Consider the following 26,041-nt stretch of genomic DNA (forward strand, 5'->3'; position numbering starts at 1 on the left):
AATCCTGCAAAAACCTCTGACATTGGTGCATACCAATCTTGAAGGATGGGCACACAACCGTTTTAGGACTCTTATGGGCCTGATGGTCCATTGGACCAAATTTACATTGGTTTTCACGGCCTTGTAGCATACCTGTCTGTTGTTCTGCTTGAGCATTAGCTTGCCTTTCTCTCAACCCAGATGAGCTTTGGCCAGGACGGGGATTTTACGTTGGTTATTATTGCCAAATTATACGACTATGAGTATTTGGTATAAATATTATTTGTATTATTTAATACATGCTTTGTTGAAATGTTATCATAATTTTTGTTGTTTATTTTATAATGAGAATTCCATGCCATGGACCTATTAACCTGCTATATACATCTTTACATGGCATGCGTTCAAAATTTGGGAATTCTTCCTGGTTCTTTGTAGTTAATTAGCCTAATCACTCAGGAGAACATGACGATCATTTCAATGTATCGCATTCCAGTTCACAAAGCTCCAGTTGAACTTCACAAAAAACATGACACACACACACACACACACACACACACACACACACACACACACACACACACACACACACACACACACACACACACACACACACACACACACACACACACACACACACACACAATAGATGTGGACAAATGGCAAATGGGAGAGAACGAGCAGGAAGATTTTAAAAAGAGCTTGACAAGAGAGTGATCGACAACGAAGGCTCATTGGAATGGCTAAGAAGAGGTCAAATTAGTTGGGATGTAGAATGAGTCATCATCAATGCCCAAGACTAAGGACATTACACTAATGTCTTGAAGAAAATGGTGGGATTGAGCCAATCAGCCAAATGCATGTTTTGTGGGGTAGAAACAGAAAGTACCAGTCACCTCCTTTTGGGACGTAAAAAACTCATGTCAGAACAGCTGTACACAGAAAGACATGACAGTGTCTGTAGAATAATCCACTGGCACATCTGTAAACATTTCAACATCCCGGTCCCAAAACAATCATGGAAACACAAACCAAATCTGATCATTGAAAATGAAAATATAGTGCTTTCACACATGACAAGATGATCCCATCAAGTATGGACATTGCAAACTGTATGACATTGTGTCTGGATATGGTACTCCAACACAAAAAGGAAAAATCAGCATTGTTGATCGAGGTTTCAGTTCCCAATGACTTTGGACTAACTTCCACAGAAATCAGGAAAATGACCAAACACCAGGATCTGAGAAATGAGATCAAGAGGACTTGGAAATTGAAGAAAACTGAAATTGTACCAGTGATAGTCAGAGCTACAGGAATGATGAAGAAAACCCGAACTGAGTACTTCGTACTTAAAAATCATTCCAGGGAATATCACTATAAACGAGCTACAAGTGGAGGCTGTCAGAGGTTCAGTGAAGATTTTGAAAAGAACCCTTGGAACGAGGTTATGAGAATGAAACTTCATTGTTTGATTCATGAATCATGATCCATCACCAAAAAGGAGGATGTGGAGATTTTGAGTTCTGGGAGATTTCCCTCCCACCTCCTGAAACCTGCAAATAGAGATAAGAACCAACGAGGTGGATACTTTGAGACCTGGTCGGTTTCCGTTCCATCTCCTGAAATGCAAACACGTGCGGAGATGTCAGCCAACAACAGCAACTTTCTCACACACACACACACACACAAACACACACACACACACACACACACACACACACACACACACACACACACACACACACACACACACACACACCTCCCCCATTTCGAGTGGATGTGCTTTGACGTTTTTATCACTCAATGCCACTCAGATGATCTTTGAGTAGTGTAAAGAGATGAACATGACAAGGTGACTAGTCTGAACTGTATGGGAAATTTTTTAGAATTTCCTAACCCATTTATACAAGAATAGTAATTACAATTTCCATATGAAGGTGGCTATTATTGTTTAGTAAATTAATGCATCAATACAGCATACCTGGCTATCGTCTGTGTATTGCTGGTCTCACTCCATTGCCTAACATTCATCACTCTTGTACTGTGTATTGATAGTTCTTCCCAAGTTTGAGAAGTTACCCAGAAATTAAACCATTAACAACCCAAAATACCATTGCTATAACTTTTGATGCCGGTGGTGTACCTTTAATGTACTTTTTTATGGTGGGGACCATTAAGAATATCTCCACTCCAGGCTGGCTCACTTTCATTCTGGCATGAAATGATGGATCCAGGTGTCACCACTCGTTACAATCTCCTTCAATAAACCATCTCCGTCCGATCACCCTCATGTTTTATGAGCTCCGATGGAAAAGCCACATGGGTTGCATTCGTTCAAATTTAACTCTTTCGACACCCTTGACATTTGGACTCCTTTAAGACCCATTAGACACTTTTAAGACCGTAGACCCTTTTATAGACCTTTTAAGACCCCTTTGACTCTTGCTCTCAAACCCTTTAGATTTTCGCTCTTATTCAATTCAGATGGCATAGTTCAGCTACTGTGCTGTACTTTATGTCCTGGCTACACATATATCCACATTTGTGTATTCGAACATGTATGAAGCCTCATGGGATGAAGAGTGTGAAGCCTCTCCCCAGGATTATTCGTCCCCTTCGGCCCATGGAAGTCAGTTCACACTGAATCTTGTGAGAGTGTCTCCTGTGAACATGGCAGGCTTAATGATTTATTACCTCTGCCACTGAAGGTGAAGAAAGTTATGTTTTCACCTCTTTCTGTCTTTGTGTGTTTGTTACTTGCAAAATCGAAGATTTCTCAACTTTATTGGTCAGTCGATTTTGTTATTCTGTCTGTCTGTTTGTCTGTCAATCACCTACAGGTCATAATTTAAAACCGATCTTCACAAAACTTCACCACAAGGTAGAGTTTGTCATAAGGAAGGAGCCTATTGTTTTTGAGGTCAAAGGTCAACATAGGCAAAAGGTCAATAACTTAGGTGAGATTTCCAAATTCCAAAATTTTCATCCGATTGACTTGAAATTTGAAGAGGATTTATATTTCAGGTCACTGAATTCAACCAACCAATTATTTCTGAGATCAACATAAACCAAAATGTAAGCAAAGGCCGAATTTCTAAAATTGTCAATTTTTATCCGATTCACTTGAAATTTGAAGATTTGCTGCATATTTGGTCAATTAATTCAACCACCCATTATTTTTCAGGTAAAATTTGTTTTATGAATTTTGCAAGTATCATGCTCTGCACGACGTCTTCTTCTTGTTTGTCTTGGGTACTTTTACAAGTATTTTAAATTTATTTTAGAAGCTTTTTGAGTCATTTCACTTTATCCTTTTCTCGCACACACGGATTACGTTAACATGCCCCAATCAACATTGCTGCAAATTGGGTTCTGCACATGAGCGCCGAGCATTCTCGGGCAGATTATGACATTTCAAAAGACTCTTATTCCAAATATATTCTCAGATCATCAAAAGCACATCACAATAAAACCATATGTTAATCCAGCATTTTTTGAAGAGTTGCTGTACTACGTAGCAGCAATGTTGCTGCTCTGCCAATGTAATGCTTCAGTGTGTGTGTGTGTGTGTGTGTGTGTGTGTGTGTGTGTGTGTGTGTGTGTGTGTGTGTGTGTGTCAGTGTGTTTAGTGTTCGTTTGAGTAACAGCAGTGGGACGCAAGTGAAATTTTTCAACATCGCTCACCAATCATGATCACTTGTGAACTCATTGCACTATTTACACACACACTATATGCATGACCAAATTGTGTAGATCCTCTCCTGTGAATTTCAGCTGGTTCAATGTTCTCCTTCACAAGGAACTAAACGATGAATCTCTGTTCCACCACACATGTTTCGCTATTGTCCGCCATCTTGGTTTCAGCAGTGCTGATCACTTATTGTGTAATTTGCTCACCGAAGACAATATTGTTGCACCAAACTTCAACAATATCCTCTCCACATGTCAATATTGAACCACTTTCTTCTATCTTCAGGCAACATGCACCCAAGACCAAAAGTCAAGTCAAGACGAGTCAAATCACATTCCTAAAAGCATTCCAGCTCAGCAAAGAGGGATGCTGTGGGGTATTAGAATAGTATGAAAACGCGTGTACGGTACCCAAAACCGGTTTCCTATGAGTTTATTGTGAGTAGCATAACTGTTCATTGTTCAAATCAAATCCAACACGAGGTTTCAAATGTTTTGCTTTAAGAGTATTTTGAAAGTTTTTTTTGCTTGGTGGAGTGTCATTTTGCATTTGATGTATAAAACTATCTTGTGAGGTAAATGTGCCATGATACTGTACCAATACAGGATGTCACAAAAATGTACCCGATTTGAAAAATGTATTTTAAAAAAAATCTTCGCCAAAAGAAATGTCAAATATAGTGAATTCGGTGGAGAAAGCATTCAGGTTGTTTGTTGGTAATGAAATGTACTTCTAACATTTCTATTTTTATTATTATTTTTATTTTGCAGCTAACCTATGGCACAACAAGCAACAGAGGAGTCAATCTTCAGTGTGGAGAAGAATGTAGAGCTGAAATCGGTGATAGGATTGCAGCGTACATTCAGAAGACAATTCGATAGAGCAAATTAAGACAAGCTCTGTTTTTGATACTAACAAATGTGTGTGTATGTCACAAGCTCTGATATCGATACTAATAAATGTGTTTATGTCAGTGTGTTGGTCTCCTCCATAACTCCAAAACCATGAAACCTAGTAGCCTGAAAATCGCATGAATAATAAGGGAACTCCAAGGAAGTGCAAGAGTGAAAATTGGGTGTTTGGGTTAATTGAAGAACCCCTTTTGAAGATAATTAACAGCATTATTTAATTATATTCTTTATCAGGCGCATCCTTGGCCACCTCACTCTATAGATAACCTCACTCACTGGAGTCTGAAGCCATCATGTTTTTTGGCCTGCTCATCCATGCCTTGACTTGGAACAGGCCACAATGATTTCTTAACAATAAAGTTGTTTTTTTCACTCTCCTCATATTATCGATACCTAGGAATCACTGGATACATTGCAATTAATGTTTATAAATGCCCAGAGACACCAGCGTTCATGGCATTTTTTTTTCATTTCTGCAAGTGCTATAACCTCGAGAATCTCTTCAACTGGGCTGAATTGCAAAATTTCAGCTCCAGAATTAAACTTAGTAGCAGTTGTGACTGCTAAAAAAAGACAGTGTTCATTTGTCCAAATCGGACATTGCTTGGGCATCTCCGGGAGGTGTTTAATATGACGGATCATTGCTTGCCAAGCCAGCCATTCCTTATCAACTGTTTTGTTGGAGTGCTTCCTTGAGTCACTTGGCGAGTGCTCTAAAATATTCGCAATGTCACTGAATACTTTAGATTGATCGACTTGAGCAAAGGTCAGGGGCCACTCGCTTGCATTGGCCACATGCTGTTCTGTAGTGCAACAAGCGGTGGCAAGCCCACTGAAAATGTGAAATTTTATTTTACACACTTTCCCGTTTTTGCAAGATCTTCCATTACAGGACCCATTACTTTGGCATCGATAAATACAAATAAAAAGTTTGTTTCATTTTAAAAAGTTTATTCAACCGTTTTGTGCAGTGCTTGGTGAAGCCACTTGGCGTGCATTCTTCAACCTTCAATCAATGGTGAAACAATGGTTCTATACCAGAAGGAGGAAGGCAAAATAGATTATATGATCACAATGAGAAAAAATGTTTTCAGTTGTTATGAAGTCATGAATTGCCACACCACAGTAGGAAAGCCGAGAGGTAAGCATGCTCGCTCTAATCAGTCTCACCTGGGTTTGAATCCCAACCCAGCTATAAACTGTCATCCTGTTATTTCACAGGCAGGGTGATTCATCAATGTGTGTGCACCGTTAAACTGGACATCACATCTGCTGGAATCCCCTTTCTCTCCTCCTCTCCCTCTCCCTAAGTCGCTCCCCCCCACACCCCTATCTCTCTCTCCCCCCTCTCTCTTTCTCTTTTTGTCTCCGAAAATATCTGGACGGTGGTTATCTCCATATGTATCAAGATGGTGGTCATCTCCATATGTGTCTGGACAGTGGTTATTTCTGGATGGACCCTCTGCTCACACTGCCTTACCTTACCCTCCCCTTATGCTGCTTTCCCTTGCCATTCCCCTGATGCTGCTTTCCCCTTTCCTCCCCTCACACTTCTTTCCCCTCCCTTCACATTTGCCTTGCCTTATCCCACCCGTCCTCACTCGCCCACCTCTGGTCACTCCCCCCTCCTTCCTTGCTCCTCCACCCCTCTCTACCCCCATATTTTTCTGCCCCCCCCCTTAGTATACCTGTCGTCTGGACAACGGATATCTCCGGACATGTCCAGACAGGCTGTTTTTGCGAACAGGCATTTGGGGGATCTGGATGCTTTGGGGAATCCTGAAGAGTTGTGGAGCACCTTCAAGACTACCTTCCTTGATGTTGCCGGTGGATGTCTTTGAACTCACCGAAGTGCGAAGAAGAATTTTGTCTCTCAAGCAACAATTGATACCATTGACCAGAGTCACAGAGCCAGGCTTAATGGCGGAGCTGAGCTGTTCAGGGAGTTGAGGCATAAAACTGCATGTGCAGTGAGGGTGGACAAGGAGGCCTATGTGCGAGGAAGCTGTGAGGTGGTAGAGCATCACCTGTGGTCAAGTGATTCTCGTCCTACTTATAAGGAAATTCGTGCATCGCGTTCCTCCAAGCCCATCCCTCGGTGTTCTTCAGTTGGAGCAAAGGCTATGTGGGCTCTTGATAGAGAACTCTGACGTGAAGGCCAGCTGGGCCGATTACCATGAGCGGCTGCACCAGGCTGACCCACCAGCTGTTGAGTTAGATGTCAGGGGTGTTACAATTCCTGTTGCTGACCCTCCAATCAACTGTGGTCCACCTTCATTTGTGGACACACAGGCTGTGGTGAACCTGTTGAAATAGAGTAAAGCTCCTGGGATCTGTGGCATCCATGATAAACTTCTCAAGGCTGGTGGAAATGCTGCACTCGTGTCGTTGCATGCAGTTCTGTGCTCTGCCTAGAACACAGGCATCATCCCAACTGACTGAAAGAGGGGCCTTGTTGTCCCTCTCTGGAAAGGGAAGGGTGATCGCCAGGACTGCAACAACTTGCAAGGGGTGATGCCACTCTCTGTGCCGAGAAGGTCTTTGCTCGGATAATTATTGATTGGGTTTGCTCCTATCTGCTTGAACACCAGCGCCCCGAGTAGTCATATCAGGCTGAACAGAAAATAAGTCAATGATTGACCGTCTCCTTGCTCTTCGGGTCCTCACCGAATGCAGACGAGAGTTTCAGCAAGGGTTGCTTACATCCTTTGTTGATCTCTGCAAAGCGCTCGATTCAGTGAATCGGGATGCTCTCTGGAGGATTATTGCTCTTCGTGGGGTGCCACCAAAACTGATCAATCTAATGTCTGAACTATCTATATTCTGGTACTGAAAGTGCTGTGAGATGTGGTGATTCCATCTCTGACATATTTCCAGTTGTTACTGCAGTTTGTCAGGGGTGTGTACTGACCCTCACAATTTTTAGCACCTGCATGGACTGGATTCTGGGGAGGATGTCGGAGAGATCAAGCTGCAGTGCATCATTTGGGAATGTCAAGATCTCTGACCTTGATTTTGCAGATGATGCAGTCATCTTTGTGGAGATTGGATATCATTTTGGGGGCCCTTGGGTTGCTGAATGAGGAGTTGGAGCTGCTAGGGATTATGGGTTTCGTGGGTCAAAACTAAGATCCTGACTTTCAATGATGTCTTGGATGCTGCTATCTTGTCTGTACCTGTTTGTGGTGAGGATGCTGCGGTCACAGAGAGATTCACTTACCTTGGCAGTGATACTCATGTCTCCAATGGCTGTGAGCCAGAGGTCAATAGACGTCAAAGTCGGGCCTGGGGAGTCATGGATTCACTGAATCATGGAGTGTGATGCTGTCATACCTGTGCAGGACGATGAAAGTCCAAGTGTTCAGGTCCTCGGTGCTTCCATTCTTGCTCTACAGATGTGAGACTTGGACTCTGACTAGGGATCTGAGATGGAGACTTAACTCCTTCGGGACCAGGTCTCTTCAGAGAATCCTTGGCTATTGATGGTCAGATTTTATGTCCAATGAGCAGTTGCTGAGAGAGACTCAAATGAGATTTGTTACCTGCATTGCCCATGAGCGTCAGTTGCGGCTATATGAACACATGGCTCATTTTCCTGACGCTGATCCTACTCACCAGATTCCCTCAGCAAGGGAGCCTCATGAGTGGAGTAGGCCAATGGGCTGATCACGTGCCTCGTGGTTGCAGCAGTTTGATCAGTATCTGAAGGAGATGGGGTTGGGCCAGGCATTTGCCTGGGGGATGGCCAAATGGAGGCCTCTGGAGCACCGGCTGAAAGTGGATGCAGCGACATGCTGCTCTGGCGAATGCCCCCATACCTGATCTGACCTGACGTGTGTCCGGACGGACCCTCCCCTCACACTGCCTTACATTGCCCTGCCCTCACGCTGCCTTCCCTGAGTGTATCTGGACAGTGGTTATGCCAGGATGGTGGCTATCTCTGCACGTATCCAGATGGTGGTTATCACCCCCACATATCCGTACGATGGTTATCTCTGGACATGTCTGGAAGGTGGTTATCTACGCACATGCCCGGACAGCGGTTATCTCAGCAAGTATCCGGATGGCGGTTATCTCCGTGCGTGTCTGGATGGTGGTTATGTCTGGGCGGACCCTCTCCTCACACTGCCTTACCTTGCATTAGCAAGGTGCCTTCCCTTTCCCTCATGCTGCCTTCCCTCATGCTGCCTTCCCTTTCCCTCCCCTCATGCTGCCTTCCCTTGCCCTCCCTTTACACTGCCTTCCTTTCCCCCACCCTTCCTCAATCCCAAATCCCTCCTTGCTTACCCCTTCTTCCTCACGCCCCCACCCCTGCTATGTCCTCTCTCCCTCCTCTCACTCCCTCCCATCCTTCTTACTCCCCACCCCCATTAATATTCCCATCAGCGAAGCGATGGGTTGTATTTGCTCATGAATAATAATGCAGGACACTCTGGACATTCGAGGCATATTCAAAACTTCACAGACCGCAAACAGAACTAGCGAAGTGATTGCGTGTAGCCCCAGAAAATCAACAAGGTGCATTTCACATGAAATTGAAGCATCTCAAAGCTGTGTTATTAGAGTGTTAAAGTCTGATCTGAAGGCTTAGCCTTACAAAATTCAATTGATGCTGTACTTAACCTCAAATGACAAACATCGACGTTATGAATTTTGTGTGCGATTCAGTGGGATTATTGATCAAGCAGGAATCAACGTAGACGACATAATTCTCAGCGACGAATGTTACGTTTACCTGAACAGTATGGTAGACAAACAGAAATGTCAGGTTTGGAGAATAGAAGCCAGAACCAGCACACTTTGTTGAGTTAACTCTCCAATCTCCAAATTGTATAGTTGCATTAATCATCGGATTGACAATCCATAGTTTTTTTGAAGATCAGGATACTGAGAAAGGGTATGGCTGTGAATGCGGAATGTTACGTACACACTACACATGTTGAACACATTTTTCTGGAGTCATGTGAGAAACGGTCCTGGTGCTTTGTTTCAACAGGACACAGCAACTGCACGTTGAGCTCGCTTGTTCAATGATCACTTTCCTGGCAGATAAAATTCCCACCGAGCTGGATTTCCTTGGCCTCCAAGTTCTCCTGACCTCTCATCTTCAGATTTTTTTTTTCCCCCCTGTCAGGATTTGTGAAGGAAAATGGTTTCAATGAACATTCCTGAACTCAAAATGCTGTAATGAGGGTTATTTCCAGTCTCAAGTGAAGCAATCCGGTCTGTAGTCAAAAACTATGACCGACATATCCAGAAGTGTGCAGAACTTTGGTGAGGTGGAGGCCATTTCATATGAATTATATTAAAACAAAACTTTTTGAGTTAATTTATGTGTTATATAAATAAGGTCTTGTATTAAAAATTACAGATTTAATAAACAATTAATATGAGGTACATTTCTGTGAGCAACCCTGTATAATAATTGATGATGTGGAATGGTTGAGGTGACGGAGCGGGCCTTGGCAAGTTTGTTCGTGCATTGGAGAATTTGTTCTTGGAAATACTGTACAGTGTGGCCTGAAGGTCACTTTACCCTTCCCCAGTAAAGCATTCATTCTTAAACTCTAAACATACCGGTTTTATTGTGCAGTACTGACAATGATGAATCAATCATTGTATCTGTCTCCGCTCCATATTTCTCCTTGCAGCACTGAATCCGTCGTCAAATTCTCTGAGATATTTTGTGTAGTAATTGTGGAGTCACCTGGGTGAAAGAAGCCACGATTGCAGTCACAATTCTTCAATTGCACAACAACTATAATGATAATCAATCTCAGCATCTACCATTTCAGAAGAGTTCCTCGAGTAGATTGCATTTGCGGCACCGTATGGTTGATGAAAGTGAAAAATGAGTTACCTTTCTGCAAGAAGAAAATAATAAGAGGAACAAAGGCTCCGATGAAGGGGAGAAGACCGAAATGATTGTAGCTTTTGTTTTATTTATGTTTTTCTTCTGATGGAATGGTAACCCGTTCTCCATGTTAATCTAGTATTTCAGACTGTCTCACTGAATTGTCAGTTCTATCCAAAACAATAATGAAATGCTGTTACGAATCTGGAAACCATGCGCACTCAACATTCAGGTCCCAAAGTTAGTTATGTCGATAAGTATGTGCACACTTAGAATCCATCCCCCTTCTGTCTAATGGGAATTACATGTGTGTGCTACTGGTTATTTTTTTTTAGTTAGGGATTTTATACATCCACAACGATTACTACAAGATCGATAACAACACCGACGCCATTGCCCACGTGCGTTCGACCATGTAGGTGGGTGGAGATTTTCATTGCCTCAACTCCGACTCCACCCCTTGTCCAATCACGCACAGAGGGCGACTTTCCCATGACACCCCAGCCGATCGGGTGATACGAGCGAGGTTGACGTCCTTCAACCAATGGGACTCCTCCACTGTGTGAGGGGCAGTCCGCGTGATGTCACCACGCCTCTCGAACCAATCAACGGACTTGGCGCCTGTTTTGGCCAGTGACAGAGGCGACGAGCGCATTTGCGTGCCAAAACCGTCCAGTGAGGGAGAGCAGGTCGCGAGGAGGCGGCTCCTCCCCTCTGGAGAAGGAGGGGATAATTGTCGGCACGATCGGACGAGAGAAAAAGTGTCGGAGCTCGTGTTGGGGCTTGTGTTGGTGGTGCTCATCGTTGGTCGAAGTGTCGGAGTTCGTGGTTCCTGAGGTGGTGGTTGTGTTGTTGGGCGACCACTCGCTCCCCGGTGTTCTGGCCTGCTGGGCGCTCCTTGGTGGTCGCCGGTATTTGCCCCTGGTCCTCTCCTTGGCGAGAAGCTGACCGTGTGGGTTCGGGTCCCTCCACGTGGTTCGCTAAGGAGCTCACAGACCCTTCGATGACCCGAGCTCCGAAAGTGCGATCGACCAACCGCGCGCTCGCGGCCAGGTAGCCAGCCGTTCTGACTCCCAGCCGAACTATCCTCCTTGGCTGGAGAGCCGAATAAAGACACGGCGGGGTCCATTTCTTTTTTTAGGTGTGCGGGCCTATCTTGTCAAGTAGAATCGTTAAGTGCTTGCATTATTGTACATTGGAATATATTCGGTTGTAATCTGCTCTTGGTATCCCTTCCTGGTTTTTGCTCATTATTGTTAATAAATTCCCCTCTTGTTGAAAGTACCAGCTCGTTCTTTGTCATTTCTATCATTGGTTTGCCACGCTGCGAACGGAAATTAGGAGGCCTCATTGTTGCCGTAATTGTGCAATCAGCCGGCAGGCTTCTGGTACTCTCCGCTCGGTGTACGACTCGGATCCGGCTCGGTAACGACCCGGATCGCGCAGATCCTGCCAAGGCTGAATTTCCCCGGTAGTTTGATGACGTGGGTATTTAGGTTTATTGAAATTGGCAATTGACCTTACCCCACTTGGTCGACCTATTAGCGATCTTTGGTCCGATAAGGGACCCGTGACCTTTCGGATTTAATCTGAAAGGTACGACCTAAATTCCGGTGTTTTCGGTGGAGCCAACTCTACTGCTCCCCCGAGCGGTTGTGCTCGCCACCGAAACCCGGCCCCACAACAATACCAGCCACAGGATGTTAACAACCTTCAAACAAGATCCAGCCAAAGAATGTGGCCAAACAAAACATTGCTATTATGGAGCATGGTGCCAAGATTCTAATGCTGAGCATGATGATAATCCATCTACATAGTATGTATGCTATGGAGAAGAGGATCTGGGAGTGGTGGGGTATGATGAGCCTGAGTATAAATATTTTTTTCAATGAAAGGGAGGGGGAGAAAAACGAAGAAAACAAAAGGTAGATAAGTTGGGGATAAAATTGGAGAGAAAGGGAAAGGGTGTTGGGAAGAAGTTGCATAAGACAAAGAGTTAGGGAAGAGCGCCGAGTGAGAAGAGTGGTGAGGAGGGAAGGCACAAGAATTCAGCAAGTGATGCATCCATATTTTGCAGGTGGCCTCTATGTTGTACTTGGACTGCAATGGAACTTTAAGACAAGGCAGTAACTGAAATATTTCTCCTTGTCCACGTATGACATGAATCCTCTTGCCACATATTTTGCTCAATGGGCCTGGTACACTGGACTACTCACAAGTTGAAAACGTCAGTGGAAACACGGCCATTGGAACAAAGATGTTCCTCCTAATCGGTGACATGTAATGACGACACATCTTTGCATTGACTTGGGTGGCGTTCCAGATTCGTCCATGAACATTTTTTCCATTTGTTTTCCCAGCAAGCATCCTCACTGACATTTCTGGAAATCTAGAGTGCATGCCAGCTGAGCATCTGTTTTTGCATGTTGGGCTAATACAAAGCCAGACTGTGCCAGCCATTTTTACGTCAGTTTGCCAAACCCAAATGTCACCATCTGGAGATGATAATAGTTGCATGGTTAGCACTTAAATCGGTGACAGGTTCGAGGTAGAATGCAACTACGTCCAGAACCAGGCCTTTGCACATAATTTCTTCCTCTTACACGAGACCCGATCATACATACAAAAAAAGACAACATCACAACAATGTTATTCAGAGATGCGATAACTTCACCGCCAAACACAGCTTCAGTTTGGTAGCCAAACACTTTTTCTTAAATATAGCTTGACAATAAGTAACTCATAAATGCAAGTCCAGGTTCAAAAGCCACATCATGGCAATCCACTCTGCCTGTGTGGCTTGCTCAAACGTTCCCGCTGAATTATGCAATTCACAGTGGTTAATGAAATGGCCCACGATTTCGTTAGGGTTCCCACAGTTGCATGTTGGGCTTTCCTCAATTTCCCATTTGTGCGGCCAGTCATCCATCCGAGCATGGGCTATGCAAATCAGCTTTAATATGGACCATTGTTTCTGGTAAATATATTTCAGGAGGCTTTTCTGTCAGTTCAGGAATCAGGAATTCACTATATGGATGTTGGTATTTTTCCAGCACCAACACCATTGCCCTTGGATACTGCCCAATATGGCACCACTTGGCTCTCTGAATGCTCATCCGCAGAGTTTACAAGTCTCCTGGGTATAAATTTGGCCACTTGCACACAGAATAAAGCAAAGTTTTCCAGTATGATTTATGGTTTCATGGAATCAATCTGCTGCCCCTAAAGGAGGTCCAGTGACCATGAAGACAGTGAAAAAACAAAAGGACAGGACATGTTTTGCACACACACACACACACACACACACACACACACACACACACACACACACACACACACACACACACACACACACACACACACACACACACACACACAATATGTATATATATATATATATATTTATATATATATATATATATATATGTATATATTATATATATGTTTTATTGTTCTTATCTGAATTGATGGCTCAGGATGTCCATACACAAGGTAAAATCCCCAGAAACGAGAGTATTTGTCCATCATCTATTAATCTTCATGTAATTCATGTGAATGTACACTGATGTCTGTTAATGTCTTTGTCCTGCATGTGATTTATGGACAAGTTCCTCCATGAGCCTTTGATCATTGTAAAAGTAAAAATAAGTTTCAATACTCAAGGCTTTTGATTAAACCTGTGGGTTAACTCCATATTGTGTCATCGGTACTTTTCACAAATGCTTAATTTGGATAACCCAAAATGTTGTCATTGATGTCATATTGTAATGGACAATCACAAGAGAATAAGATTGGGGAAGTGCTCAATCAAACTGAGTTTATCAGTTCTGCAATGCAAAGAGAGTTCTCTTATACAAAAATTAAAATAAAGAGCGAAAGAGAGAAAAATACCTACATTATAAGATTTAGGGTGAATTTTAAGGATGTATTTCTAAGTATCTGTCTCTGAGATATAAATGCTGAAAGTAGAGCCTTCCCTGCCTAAAGATCAAGCTGGTTTTAGACGAGGAAAAAGCTGTGCTGACCAAGTAGTCATATTACCCACACATATTGAGACTGGCCTCCAGTGTTCCCTCAAGACTGATTAGGTATTTGTAGACCTTTCAGCAGCCTATGGTAAAGTCTGAAGAGACAGACTGCAAATAAAAGTGGCCAAAGCTGTCCTCTGCCAAGTCATAATGTAAGTTTTAACGTCATTCTTGATCATCCATCAGTTTTGAGATTTATTTGGAGACACGCCAAGTGTCAAGGACTCTAAACAATGATCTCCCACAATGCTCGGTGTTGGCATCTCCACTCTTTCGTCTTGATATAAAAAGATATGCTACAGACAATATCAATTGCAGAGATGGCCTTGTTCTCATTGCACGAGGAACAAGCCTCAAGAAGATTGGTTGTCAGCTCTCCAAGGACCGAGAACCTCAAAAACCATGCCAACTGCCTTTTTCTTGAATAATCATTTAGAAAGCAAGTCGAGATGTGAGTTTTTGTGGTGATGCAGTCCAGAATGAAGGCCCACACAAGATATATTGGGGTTACAATGGATCACACCTTGACTTACTGAGAACATTGGATTAAGGTTTGTGAAAGGATAAATAAAATGGCTAACATTATCTAATAACTTGCTGGCACCATCGCTGGAGCCCGATAGATGAATGTACCCTCCTCATTGAATAGACTGACACTAGTCTATTACACTGCAAAGTACTGTGCTTCTCTGTGGGCAAAGAGCAGACACACCAAACAACTGAATCCTCTTCTAAATTCTTTGATGCGAACCATCATTGGGACACTAAAAACAACACCATTACCTTGGCTGCCTGGGCTCTCAAATATTCCCTAACCTGATATTTAGATGTAATACAGAACACTCCACTAATATCACCTCCCCAGGCTAATCCAATTCTATCAATACATAAAGGCCTGGAAAATGTACCTACCTCACGTCTCAAATCACGCAAGCCATTCTAGAACACAGCTCGGGACTTCAGTGCCTTGGGATTTGGCATGCAACAATTGTGATCACATTGGCCAGTTCATGGGCCTGCAATGCCATAGGTTCGCGAGTGGGTCAGTACTAAATACTTTCCCTTACACCCAGTCACCACAATGAGAAAATGATTTATGACTGTGATATATGTGTGTGTATGTATATATATATATATATATATATATATATATATATATATATATATATATATATATATATATATATATATATATATATATATATAAGCAAGGTGTGCTTACACATGATGTAAGCAGACAAACCATGCTTCCCCATTATCTCAGATCACTCACCTGCATTTGATGTTTCATTTATTTATTTTCTTTCTTTTTTACATTTATATATATTTTCATTTACGGATGCTTTCAGATGGTTCTGTGATTTTTCCTGGTATATTGCCTTCGATATCCATCAACACACAAAATTACCGTGATTCCCCATTATTTTGGGTCCCTCACCTGTATTTGATTTTTTTAATTTATTTATTTTCATTTATTTTTTTTCCCCATTTATTGATATTTTCATTTATGGATGATGTCCGACGATTCTGTGATTTTTGCCCCATGTCGGGGCTTCAATGTACATCGGTAGGCAAAATTTCAGCTTTCTACATTACCCGGAAGGTACCGATCTTTTAAGATCAGTCAGTGAGTCAGTGGTGAGAAATTTATATATATATATATATATATATATATATATATATGTATATATATATATCTTCTTCTTCTTTCGGCTAGCTCCCGTTAGGGGTCGCCACAGCGGATCAACCGTCTCCATTTCGCTCTATCCTCCACATCTTCCATTGACACTCCAACCACCCGCATGTCTGCCCTCACCTTATCCATGAACCTCTTCTTTGGCCTTCCTCTTCTCCTCCTGTCCGGCGGCTCCATCTTCAACATCCTTCTCCCGATATACTCCGTTTCCCTCCTGTGCACATGTCCAAACCCTCTCAATCTCGCCTCTCTCACTTTGTCTCCAAACCGTCCTACCTGCGGTGTCCCTCTAATATACACATTTCTTATCCTATCCATCCTCGTCACTCCCAATGAGAATCGCAGCATCTTTAACTCTGCCACCTCCAGCTCCGCTTCCTGTCTTTTTGTTAGTGCCACCGCCTCCAAACCATACAACATAGCTGGTCTCACTACCGTCTTATATACTTTCCCCTTCACTCTTGCAGCTACCCTTCTGTCACAAATCACTCCTGCAACTCTTCTCCAACCACTCCATCATGCCAGCACTCTCTTTTTCACCTCTCTCCCACATTCTCCATTACTTTGGACAGTTGATCCCAAGTATTTAAACCCATCCACCTTCCCCACCTCAACTCCTTGCAACGGCACCATACCACCACCCTCCCTCTCATTTACGCACATGTACTCCGTCTTACTCCTACTGACTAACATTCCCCTTCTCTCCAGTGCGTACCTCCACCTCTTGAGGCTCGATTCAGCCTGCTCCCTACTCTCCCTACAGATCATGATGTCAACCGCGAACATCATAGTCCATGGAGAATCCAGTCTGATCTCGTCCGTCAACCTGTCCATCTCCATTGCAAACAGGAAAGGGCTCAGAGTCGATCCTTGGTGCAATCTCACTTTTACCTTAAACCGGTCCATCATTTCTACCGTACACCTCACCGCTGTCACACTGTCCTCATACATATCCTGCACGATCCTCACATACTTCTACACCACTCCCAACTTCCTCATACAATACCACAGCTCCTCTCTTGGCACCCTATCATAAGCTTTCTCTAAATCCACAAACACACAATGTAACTCCTTCTGGCCTTCCCTATACTTCTCCATCAACATTCTCAAAGCAAACATTGCATCAGTGGTGCTCTTTCCTGGCATAAACCCATATTGCTGCTCACAGATCATCACCTCTCCTCTCAACCTCGCTTCCACCACTCTTTCCCACAACTTCATGGTGTGGCTAAACAACTTTATCCCTCTGTAATTTCCACAGCTCTGCACATCACCCTTATTCTTGAAAATCGGAACCAGTACACTGAATCTCCACTCCTCCAGAATCCTCTCACTTTCCAAGACTTTATTAAACAATCTGGTGAACAACCCCACTGCCATCTCTCCGAAGCACATCCATGCCTCCACCGGTATACCATCTCAGCCAACCACCTTTCCACTTTTCATCTTCTTCATAGCAGTCCTCACTTCATCCTTACTGATCCACCCCACTTCCAGATTCACTATCTCCACCTATTCCAACCTTCTCTCTCTCTCATTTTCTTCATTCATCAGCTCCTCAAAGTACTCCATCCACCTTCTCAACACATTCTCCTCGCTCGTCAGCACATTCTCATCTGTGTCCTTTATCACCCGAACCTGCAGCACATCCTTCCCAGCTCGGTCCCTCTGTCTTGCCAATCGTTATAAATCCTTTTCCCCTTCTTTTGTATCCAACTTCTCATACAGCTCGTCATATGCCTTTTCCTTCGCCTTTGCCACCTCTCTTTTTGTCTTTCGCCGCCACTCCTTGTACTCCTGCCTACTTTCTTCATCTCTCTGACTATCCCACTTCCTTTTCGCCAACCCCTTCTTCCTTATACTTTCCTGTACTTCCTCGTTCCACCACCAAGTCTCCTTATCTTCCTTCCTCTGTCCAGATGTCACACCAAGTACCTTCCTAGCTATCTCCCTCACCACTTCTGCTGTCGTTGCCCAATCATCCCACCCATCTTTACCACCATCCAACACCTGTCTCACCTCCTCCCTAAATTTCACGCGACAGTCTTCCTCCTTCAGCTTCCACCACCTGGTCCTTGGTTCAGCCCTCACTCTCTTCCTCAACCTCACCTCTAAAGTCATCCTACAGACCACCAATCGATGCTGTCGAGCTACACTCTCCCCTGCCACCACCTTACAGTCACTAATCTCTTTCAGGTTGCATCTCCTGCTTAAGATGTAATCCACCTGTGTGCACTTTCCTCCACTCTTGTATGTCACCCTGTGTTCCTCCTTCTTCTTGAAATACATATTTACCACTGCCATTTCCATTCTTTTTGCAAACTCTACCAACATTTGCCCTTCCACATTTCTCTTGTTGAGACCATACCTACCCATCACCTCCTCATCCTCTTTATTCCCTTCCCCAACATGCCCATTGAAATCTGCTCCAATCACCACTCTTTCATCCTTGGATACACTCTCCACCACTTCATCTAACTCACTCCAGAAATCTTCTCTATACTCCATCTCACACCCCATATGTGGGGCATATGCACTGATGACATTCATTATCACACCTTCAATTTCAAACTTCACACTCATCACTCGGTCAGAAACTCTCCTCACCTCCAATACCCTCTTGACATAATCTTCCTTCAGGATTACCCCGACACCATTTCTCCTCCCATCCACACCATGGTAGAACAGTTTGAAACCACCTCCAATGCTCCTCGCCTTACTCCCCATCCACTTGGTCTCTTGAACACACTGTATGTCCACCTTTCTTCTCTCCATCATATCAGCCAACTCTCTCCCTTTGCCAGTCATCGTCCCAATATTCAGCGTTCCAACTCTCACCTGTACACTTCTACCCTTCCCCCTCTCCCACTGCCTCCGGACTCGCCTTCCCCGTCTACTTCTCCTCCTTCGCCCAGCAGTAGCACAATTTCCACTGGTACCCTGCTGACCACTGGCACCGGTGGCAGTCGTTGGTAACCCGGGCCTCGACCGATCCGGTATGGAAATTCGTGTTGTTGTCAGCATAATGATTTGGCAGAGGTTTTTACGCCGGATGCCCTTCCTGACGCAACCCTGGTCACCTCTTACGACACACAGGGATATAGTACACCTATTCTAACCAGGGCATACACCGGGCCCAGTACACTGGTACTCATTTCGCCGACCTCGGAAGGATGGCAGGCTGAGTCAACCCCCTGGTGTTTTCGACTTGGATATATATATATATATATATATATATATATATATATATATATATATATATATATATATATATATATATATATATATATATATATATGTTCATTCAGTGTCCCAACGGGGCTTGAACTACAGGACCTTTTGAGTCCCAAGCCACTGCCCTAACCACTGCACCAACACCAGGCTTTATATATATGTATATATATATATATATATATATATATATATATATATATATATATATATATATATATATATATATATATATATATATATATATACATAACAAGGAATAACAAGGAAATCCAACACAGGTGGAGGCCATTCAGCCCGTCATACCTGCGCAAACACTACACCAACCCATCTACACAAGATCCAAGTAAGAAAATGCAAAAAAAATGTTTTTAATTAATGAAATAAAAAATTTTGTTTGTTTGTTTTTGTATTTTTTGCTTCGCTGACAGGGCAATAAAGTGGGGGGGGAGATGGAGGGGGAGAGAGAGGGAGAGAGAGGGAGAGAGAGAGAGAGAGAGAGAGAGAGAGAGAGAGAGAGAGAGAGAGAGAGAGAGAGAGGTGTAGGGGGACAGGGGGAAGGGCAGAGAGGATGATGGAGGATGAGTTAGGGGGGAGGTGGGGAGAGTGACACCTCACCAAATTTTTCACAATTCACTATTGGGGGGAGGGGTGCGTGACACACACACACACACACACACACACACACACACACACACACACACACACACACACACACACACACCGAGAGAGCAACAGAGATGTGGGAGGAGAGTGCTGCATTTTATGAGCAGGGGGGAGTGAAGAGGGGACAGAGTGAGAGAAAAGTGTGTGGGAGAGGAGGAAAAAAAACCGACAGGTAAGGGGTGGAGGTGGGGTTAGCAAAGAGAATGATATGTGGCGCTTAATGACTGAACATGAAAATAAAAAAAGTGTCAGAACAGCTGTACACACAACGACACAACAGAGTTTGTAAAGTAATCCCCTGGCACATCTGCAAAAACTTTGATATTCCAATTTCAGAAAATTTGTGGGAAAATGAAGCAAAAACAATCACTGCAAACATTGAAGTACCGTTCACGTAAGACCTTATGATCCCATCGGGAGTGAACATCGAAAACAAAGCATTGTGACCAGATATCATACTTAGGTGCAAAAAAAACGAGAAGAAGGCATTGCTAATTGAGGTGTTGATACCAGTGATTTTGGACTAACGATGCAGAAATAAAGAAAATGACCAAATACCAAGACCTCAAACATCAAGTGAAAATATCCTGGAAGGTGAAGAATGCCAAATTTGTTCCAGTGATAATGAAGAACCTCATGGGAATGATGACAAAACCTAAAAGAGATATTGAAAACCATCCCTGGGAATATCACGACAAACTAACTGCAGTTGGAAGCCGTCCTGGGCTCAGTTACGATCCTGAAGAGAGCCCTCCGCAAAAAGCTTTGAAAACAGAAAACTTCACAGCTTGATCAGTGAATCACGACCGTGACCCCTTACTGAATTAAAGGTGGATACATTGAGCCCACCCTGGGAGGACTCCATTCCACTTTCTGAAACCCCACATGAACATTGTACACACACACACACACACACACACACACACACACACACACACACACACACACACACACACACACACACACACACACACACACACACACACACACACACACACACACACACACCTCCTCACCAGGGTCCAATCAAAATCAAATTGAAATCCGAGCGGTGGTTTCGCTGACGAGATGGTGAGCTTTAACAATGGGCATTAAGCGCCCAAAACCAGAATACCTTCTGAAAGGATTGAAAGCCAACTCAACCATTTGACTCAGCGATCAAAACAATCCGAATAACTCAGAGACCCAGTCAATTTGTTACGTTGATTTTAAAATTGGAAGGGGAAGAATGGGAAGGCAATCATTAAATCACCCAATGGAAGTTTATTTACAATAAATTATCAATGCGCTATGGGGTTTCATATAGACAGAAGTCTCTTATCTTGCTGTCATAAGACCTCAGACATGTCACAGGCACAGGAGAAAGACCAAAGAGATATGATTGTACATGGAATGCTTGATCACGGCCCGTTTGGACACCGCAAGTCCAACATTGGGGTTCAGAGCAGCCAGAGGTAGGCAGGGGCCATGATCTTGCAGGTGAACTGGAGTTGGCACGATGCTGAGGGTGGGGCGACAGCCTGGTAAAATAAGGAGAGATGGCATGATAGTGAGAGGTGCTCACTCTGCCTCCTCGTTCAGTCAGCTGTGCATCCACTTCTCTCCTTCGAGCTCTACTGCGGACATGGCTGAACTTGACTCCAGGCTCGACTCAACCCACTGCATGTACCGTGCGGGGGCTCCTTTTATGACCTCTGGTCGTGCCCCACCCCGTGACGTCACTCACGGATGCCCGATCTGTGCTCATTGGCTGTTCAGGTGCCACTCAAGCTGAATCTCCACCTCTAAAGTTTTCGGTTCCTCCTGAATGTTCAAGTCTTCATGAAATTTCACCTGAAGTGCTGCCTCACTTGGCCCGCAAGGCTGCTATCTTTAAAAAGGACAGATTTACAGGGGATAAAACCAGAAAATGGGTTCAAGAAGTGTTTTTAGACACAAACAATGGGAAGGGAGATGACATGCTTTCTATACCATTATGGACACATATTCCAATAACAGTTACAGTATTTTTACCTCACTCTTGTGCTAAAACATATATGAAGGGAGGCTTCAAGAGAGCCCTCAGAACAAAACTTTGAGAACAAGAAAACTTCACAAATTGGTCCATGAATCATGATATACTTCAAGAGCAGGGAGGACTCCATTCTACCTTCTGAAACCTGCATATGGAGATAACAACCAATGACACATAATATTTACACGTTTCTAAGATGCCCCAAATGTAAGGTGCATGCCAATTCTTGATAAAAAGTAAATAAAGCAATACTTACGCAGACAAGGCACACTCTAAAGTTGATACAAAGTCCAGCTGAAAAACCCTGGAAAAAATGTCAACATAAATAGGGGTTCGGGAAGGTTGGAACACAAAAGGGAATGCTACAATGACAATTCCAGGGCTTACCTTGTGTAGCTCTTCTCAGTTGCTTTATGCAACCTTCTTTGGCTGGAAGAGCATGGGGGTTAATACATTGAAATCATACTGTAGCTACCTGGGGGTAATTGATTAGGTTAGAGCTGATTGGATATTCCCTCCAAATATGGGTGAGAGACGTGATTGGGTCTTGTTATTTATATGTTAGCTGCTATTGCCATTGCACATGGTACATGTTTGGGAGCCTTCGTGGTGCGCGTTTTTGGCTACGTTGTTGCTGATGACTCACTGTCAAGTAATGAAACTGGTCCAGCAACTGAGGAGGGTGTGTAGCATTGGGATTCTCATACATGTGTTACTTGTTAAACAAAATGTGACAGTCAAAAAAAACTGAAAATCATCCCAAACAGGAAACTTCCTGTTTTATGGATGTCATAAAGGACACAAACAACAGGCATGAAGAAATAATGTTACGTGTTAAATAATGTGGTGTGAAAGATTGCATCGATGGTGGTAAATTTCCGGAACTAATTTTTTCTATGACCTTTAAAATATTTATTTTATTTCAATTTATTTATATACTTGAACACTGTAGAACACAAATTGCCTTCTTGTCGCTCCCAAAAACCTCCAGTTTTGTTGTACTTTGACATGTGAAACAAGGTGGTGCATATGCCACTGCTTCAATGGCAGTGCACTTTGGGAAATTTTTTTTACATGACCTTTAAAATCACTATTTTATTTCGATGGAATTATATAACTTAACACTGTGCAGGGTGAGATGTTCTATGAACTCTTAAGTTATTATAGGTGGAGTTATTATTAAATATTTCTGGTGTTGGCTTAATGGTTAGAGTGGTGGGCTTGGGATCCTATGATCCTGAGTTCAAAAACCCCACTTGGTTGTTGAATTAATACCAGATGGGGTTGACTCTGCCTGTCATCCTTCCAAGGTCAGCAAAATGAGTGCCAGCATGCTGGAATACTGTGTCGGAGTGGCGACCCACCCAGGATTGTGTCCAATAGCCAGAGAGTCTGCTTTGGCAGCACCAGCGCTCTGCACATAGTATGGTCCCAATGGATGGATGGATTATTATATTATTTAAAAAAATAATTGTTTGAAAGCTTTTTATTGCCATTGATATTTTTCTTTGCTTTCATATTGATCATTGATCCATTATGGCTGTTGCTCAGAGTGTGAATTGTTGCGGAATATGAGGTTTGGCAGTCTGTAATTGCAGTTCAAAGTTGTTGGGGGCAAGAAATGGTAAGACATGTCACTTTGGATCCAAAAGTGAGTAAAAATGTCACCAAAAGCTTTCAACAACTGGTTTAGTCAAGGATGAAAGAAGATCAGGAAACCTACCATAGCGCGATCACCAGAAAACATTGACTGGGTACAAGACCTGTTCACAATGAGCCCAGATAAGTCGATCAGAAAAGCGGTGAAGGACAGTAGAAGAAGTTATCATGCAGTTCACCTAATTTCGAAGGACTTCGGATGGAATCTATACAAACAAACCTCGTTATGTTCAGCAGTTGTTTCCAGATGATTGCAATGATAGAATGGAATTTTGTGAACACTTCCTTCAGTGGATGGATGACTGTCCAAGCATGTTACACAACATTATCTGGTCTGATGAGGCTGTTTTCTATGTTGGTTGCTTTTTTTCAACAAGCATAACTGCCATTACTGTTCAGGAAATTATTCAGACATGATTGCCGAACGCAACCAAAGTCGGCCAAAACTGCCTCATTAGTCCAGAATGACTTCAACCCAACTAATTGCTCCTTACATCCTCTGCGATACAATGAATGGATACTTGGAAATGCTTAAAAACTTTATTCTTCCAAAAGTTCAGGAATGGGATCACACAGATTAAACGATTTTGTGAAATGTGTCCCGTCTGAAATGAAACTGGACATCTTATCTGCCAGCATTAATTGGTGGACGTTAAAGATCCAATGGTGTTCTTTGTGAAGAGGCGAGCTATTGCCGTCACCTTGAAGAAATTACAAATTCCTCCACCCACAGTCAAGTATCCTGCATCGGACTGGCGATGCGTTCAGGTTTGTAAACTGCATAGGCAGCATTGGCACTCTAAAGATTATGGTACAGTCATGATCATGAGGATGATGTGTGTAATATTTGCACATACTCTTTTCAGGACAAACTCCTCCAAGAGCTTTTTTCCTTGCTGTATGACAGACAGTACAATGTTACTTTTACAAAAGTATTTCCTTGTTGGTCTTGCTATGAGCCATGGAACAGGCTGAGACAGGAAAACAGTACACTCGCTGAGGGAGGAGAAAGGTGAAACATAAGGAGTGGGGTGTGTAACTTGTATAAGAGGGGAATGTTCAAGGAAAAGATTTGAGAATTCATTGAGTGAAGGGCAATAAAGAAGAGTATATGAGAAGCGCTATAATAAAGCGAATACGAAGATACGCTTATTTGTTACACAGCTTGGTTTTAAGTCATGGATAATGCATTGTCCATTTTTTTCATCACCTGCATAATAATAATTGCAGTTCTCATGAAGACCACACGTTTCAGGTATGATTCCATCTCACCTTACACACCTCAATATGGCATCTGATTATATACATTCTGAAAGATTTATGTTTCTGGAACGCAGTTTTTATTCTGATAATTGGATCCTTCACTGAAATGATCTTCAATTAGATCCTTATATATTTCCTTTGCTACTCCTTTCTGTCTTTTATCGACCCTCTATTTGATACAGCTTCTCATTACATAGCCCTATTAGTTATTTCCTTTCTTACTCATCTTTTTGTGAGACATCTGAATTCTGTCAATGATGCATGATGAGACAAACTTTGCGTTACAAATGCACCGTCACAGTTCAGAATCGAAATGTTTCATCTGCTCTAGTTTCCGAGTTGGATCACCGACTCCATTTATCATCTATTTTATCAGCATTCAAAGTAAACATGCAATAACATGGTAACTGTTCTTCATACCACGAAAGGCCACGAATTTAGAAACATTTATTTTTTAAAATCTCCAAACATGGGTTGGACTTCAGCAAGTTAGAAAACTACTCATGTTGGAGAGTCTGTTGTGCTCTAAGTTGAAGGCAACCTGCCAGGAACAGATCGGTTGATGTAGAACTGTGTCGGAGACATGTAATTTTATCTCCTTTCAACAACACTTTAGACTCGATTGTTCTGACTCTGTTTTATGTTCGAAATAACTATTCCAATGCAGAAACGCTTGTTTTTCATAAAATAGTGTTTTAACTTGTACGGAGCAAAGCAACACATTTTACACAAGAAACCTTATTCATGCAAAAACTTACAAATTTGCCCAATAGAAGCGTTTTTAACACATGAGCTTGTTCTGGCCCCGTTTTTGTTCCAAATCACTATTCTCATGCAGAAATATGTGAAACACACTTTACATAATACATTTTACATAATAAACTAAATTCATTCAAATATGGTCTAATTTGCCGAATACAAGCATTTTTAACAACACATTGGATCGTTCTGAACGTGTTTTTGTTCCAAATAACTATTCCAATGAAGAAAGGCCTGTTTTTCATGAAATAATGTGTACTTTAGCTCATACTCAGCAAAACGACACA

At 42.8% G+C, this 26,041-nt stretch overlaps 1 protein-coding gene and 2 long non-coding RNA genes across 8 annotated transcripts in view; 2 read left to right on the forward strand and 1 right to left on the reverse strand.

The window, feature by feature from the left end:
* LOC147028346 (uncharacterized) overlaps positions 1–11,722 on the forward strand; it is a 32,064-nt gene extending 20,342 nt beyond the window's left edge. Inside the window, exons 2-3 of one of the 2 annotated variants that reach the window (XR_015057531.1) lie at positions 3,959–4,110; positions 4,444–11,722. This is a non-coding gene — a long non-coding RNA (uncharacterized LOC147028346). The remainder of the gene's footprint in view (positions 1–3,958; positions 4,111–4,443) is intronic. The other variant, XR_015057532.1, reaches the window with a different exon arrangement.
* Positions 9,594–24,826, reverse strand: LOC147028347 (uncharacterized). Of its 2 annotated transcripts, XR_015057534.1 has the most exons (3): positions 22,330–24,826; positions 10,162–10,291; positions 9,594–9,711 (listed from the first exon to the last, which is right to left on the reverse strand). It is a non-coding gene; the product is annotated as an uncharacterized LOC147028347 (long non-coding RNA). The 2 variants fall into 2 exon arrangements; XR_015057533.1 differs by lacking the exon at positions 9,594–9,711 and having other exon boundaries at positions 10,161–10,291.
* A 24-nt stretch (positions 24,827–24,850) lies between these two features.
* PTGIS (prostaglandin I2 synthase) overlaps positions 24,851–26,041 on the forward strand; it is a 51,600-nt gene continuing 50,409 nt past the window's right edge. For all 4 annotated transcript variants that reach the window (XM_085878669.1, XM_085878668.1, XM_085878667.1 and 1 more), the window contains exon 1: positions 24,851–24,987. In XM_085878669.1, coding sequence (XP_085734795.1) covers positions 24,911–24,987 — 77 coding nt within the window. In that variant the 5' untranslated portion in view covers positions 24,851–24,910. The remainder of the gene's footprint in view (positions 24,988–26,041) is intronic.

This window comes from Eptatretus burgeri, chromosome 4 (genome assembly GCF_056783735.1).
Source record: "Eptatretus burgeri isolate ZD-2024b chromosome 4, Ebu_testis_v1, whole genome shotgun sequence".
In the NCBI taxonomy this organism is placed as follows: domain Eukaryota; kingdom Metazoa; phylum Chordata; class Myxini; order Myxiniformes; family Myxinidae; genus Eptatretus; species Eptatretus burgeri.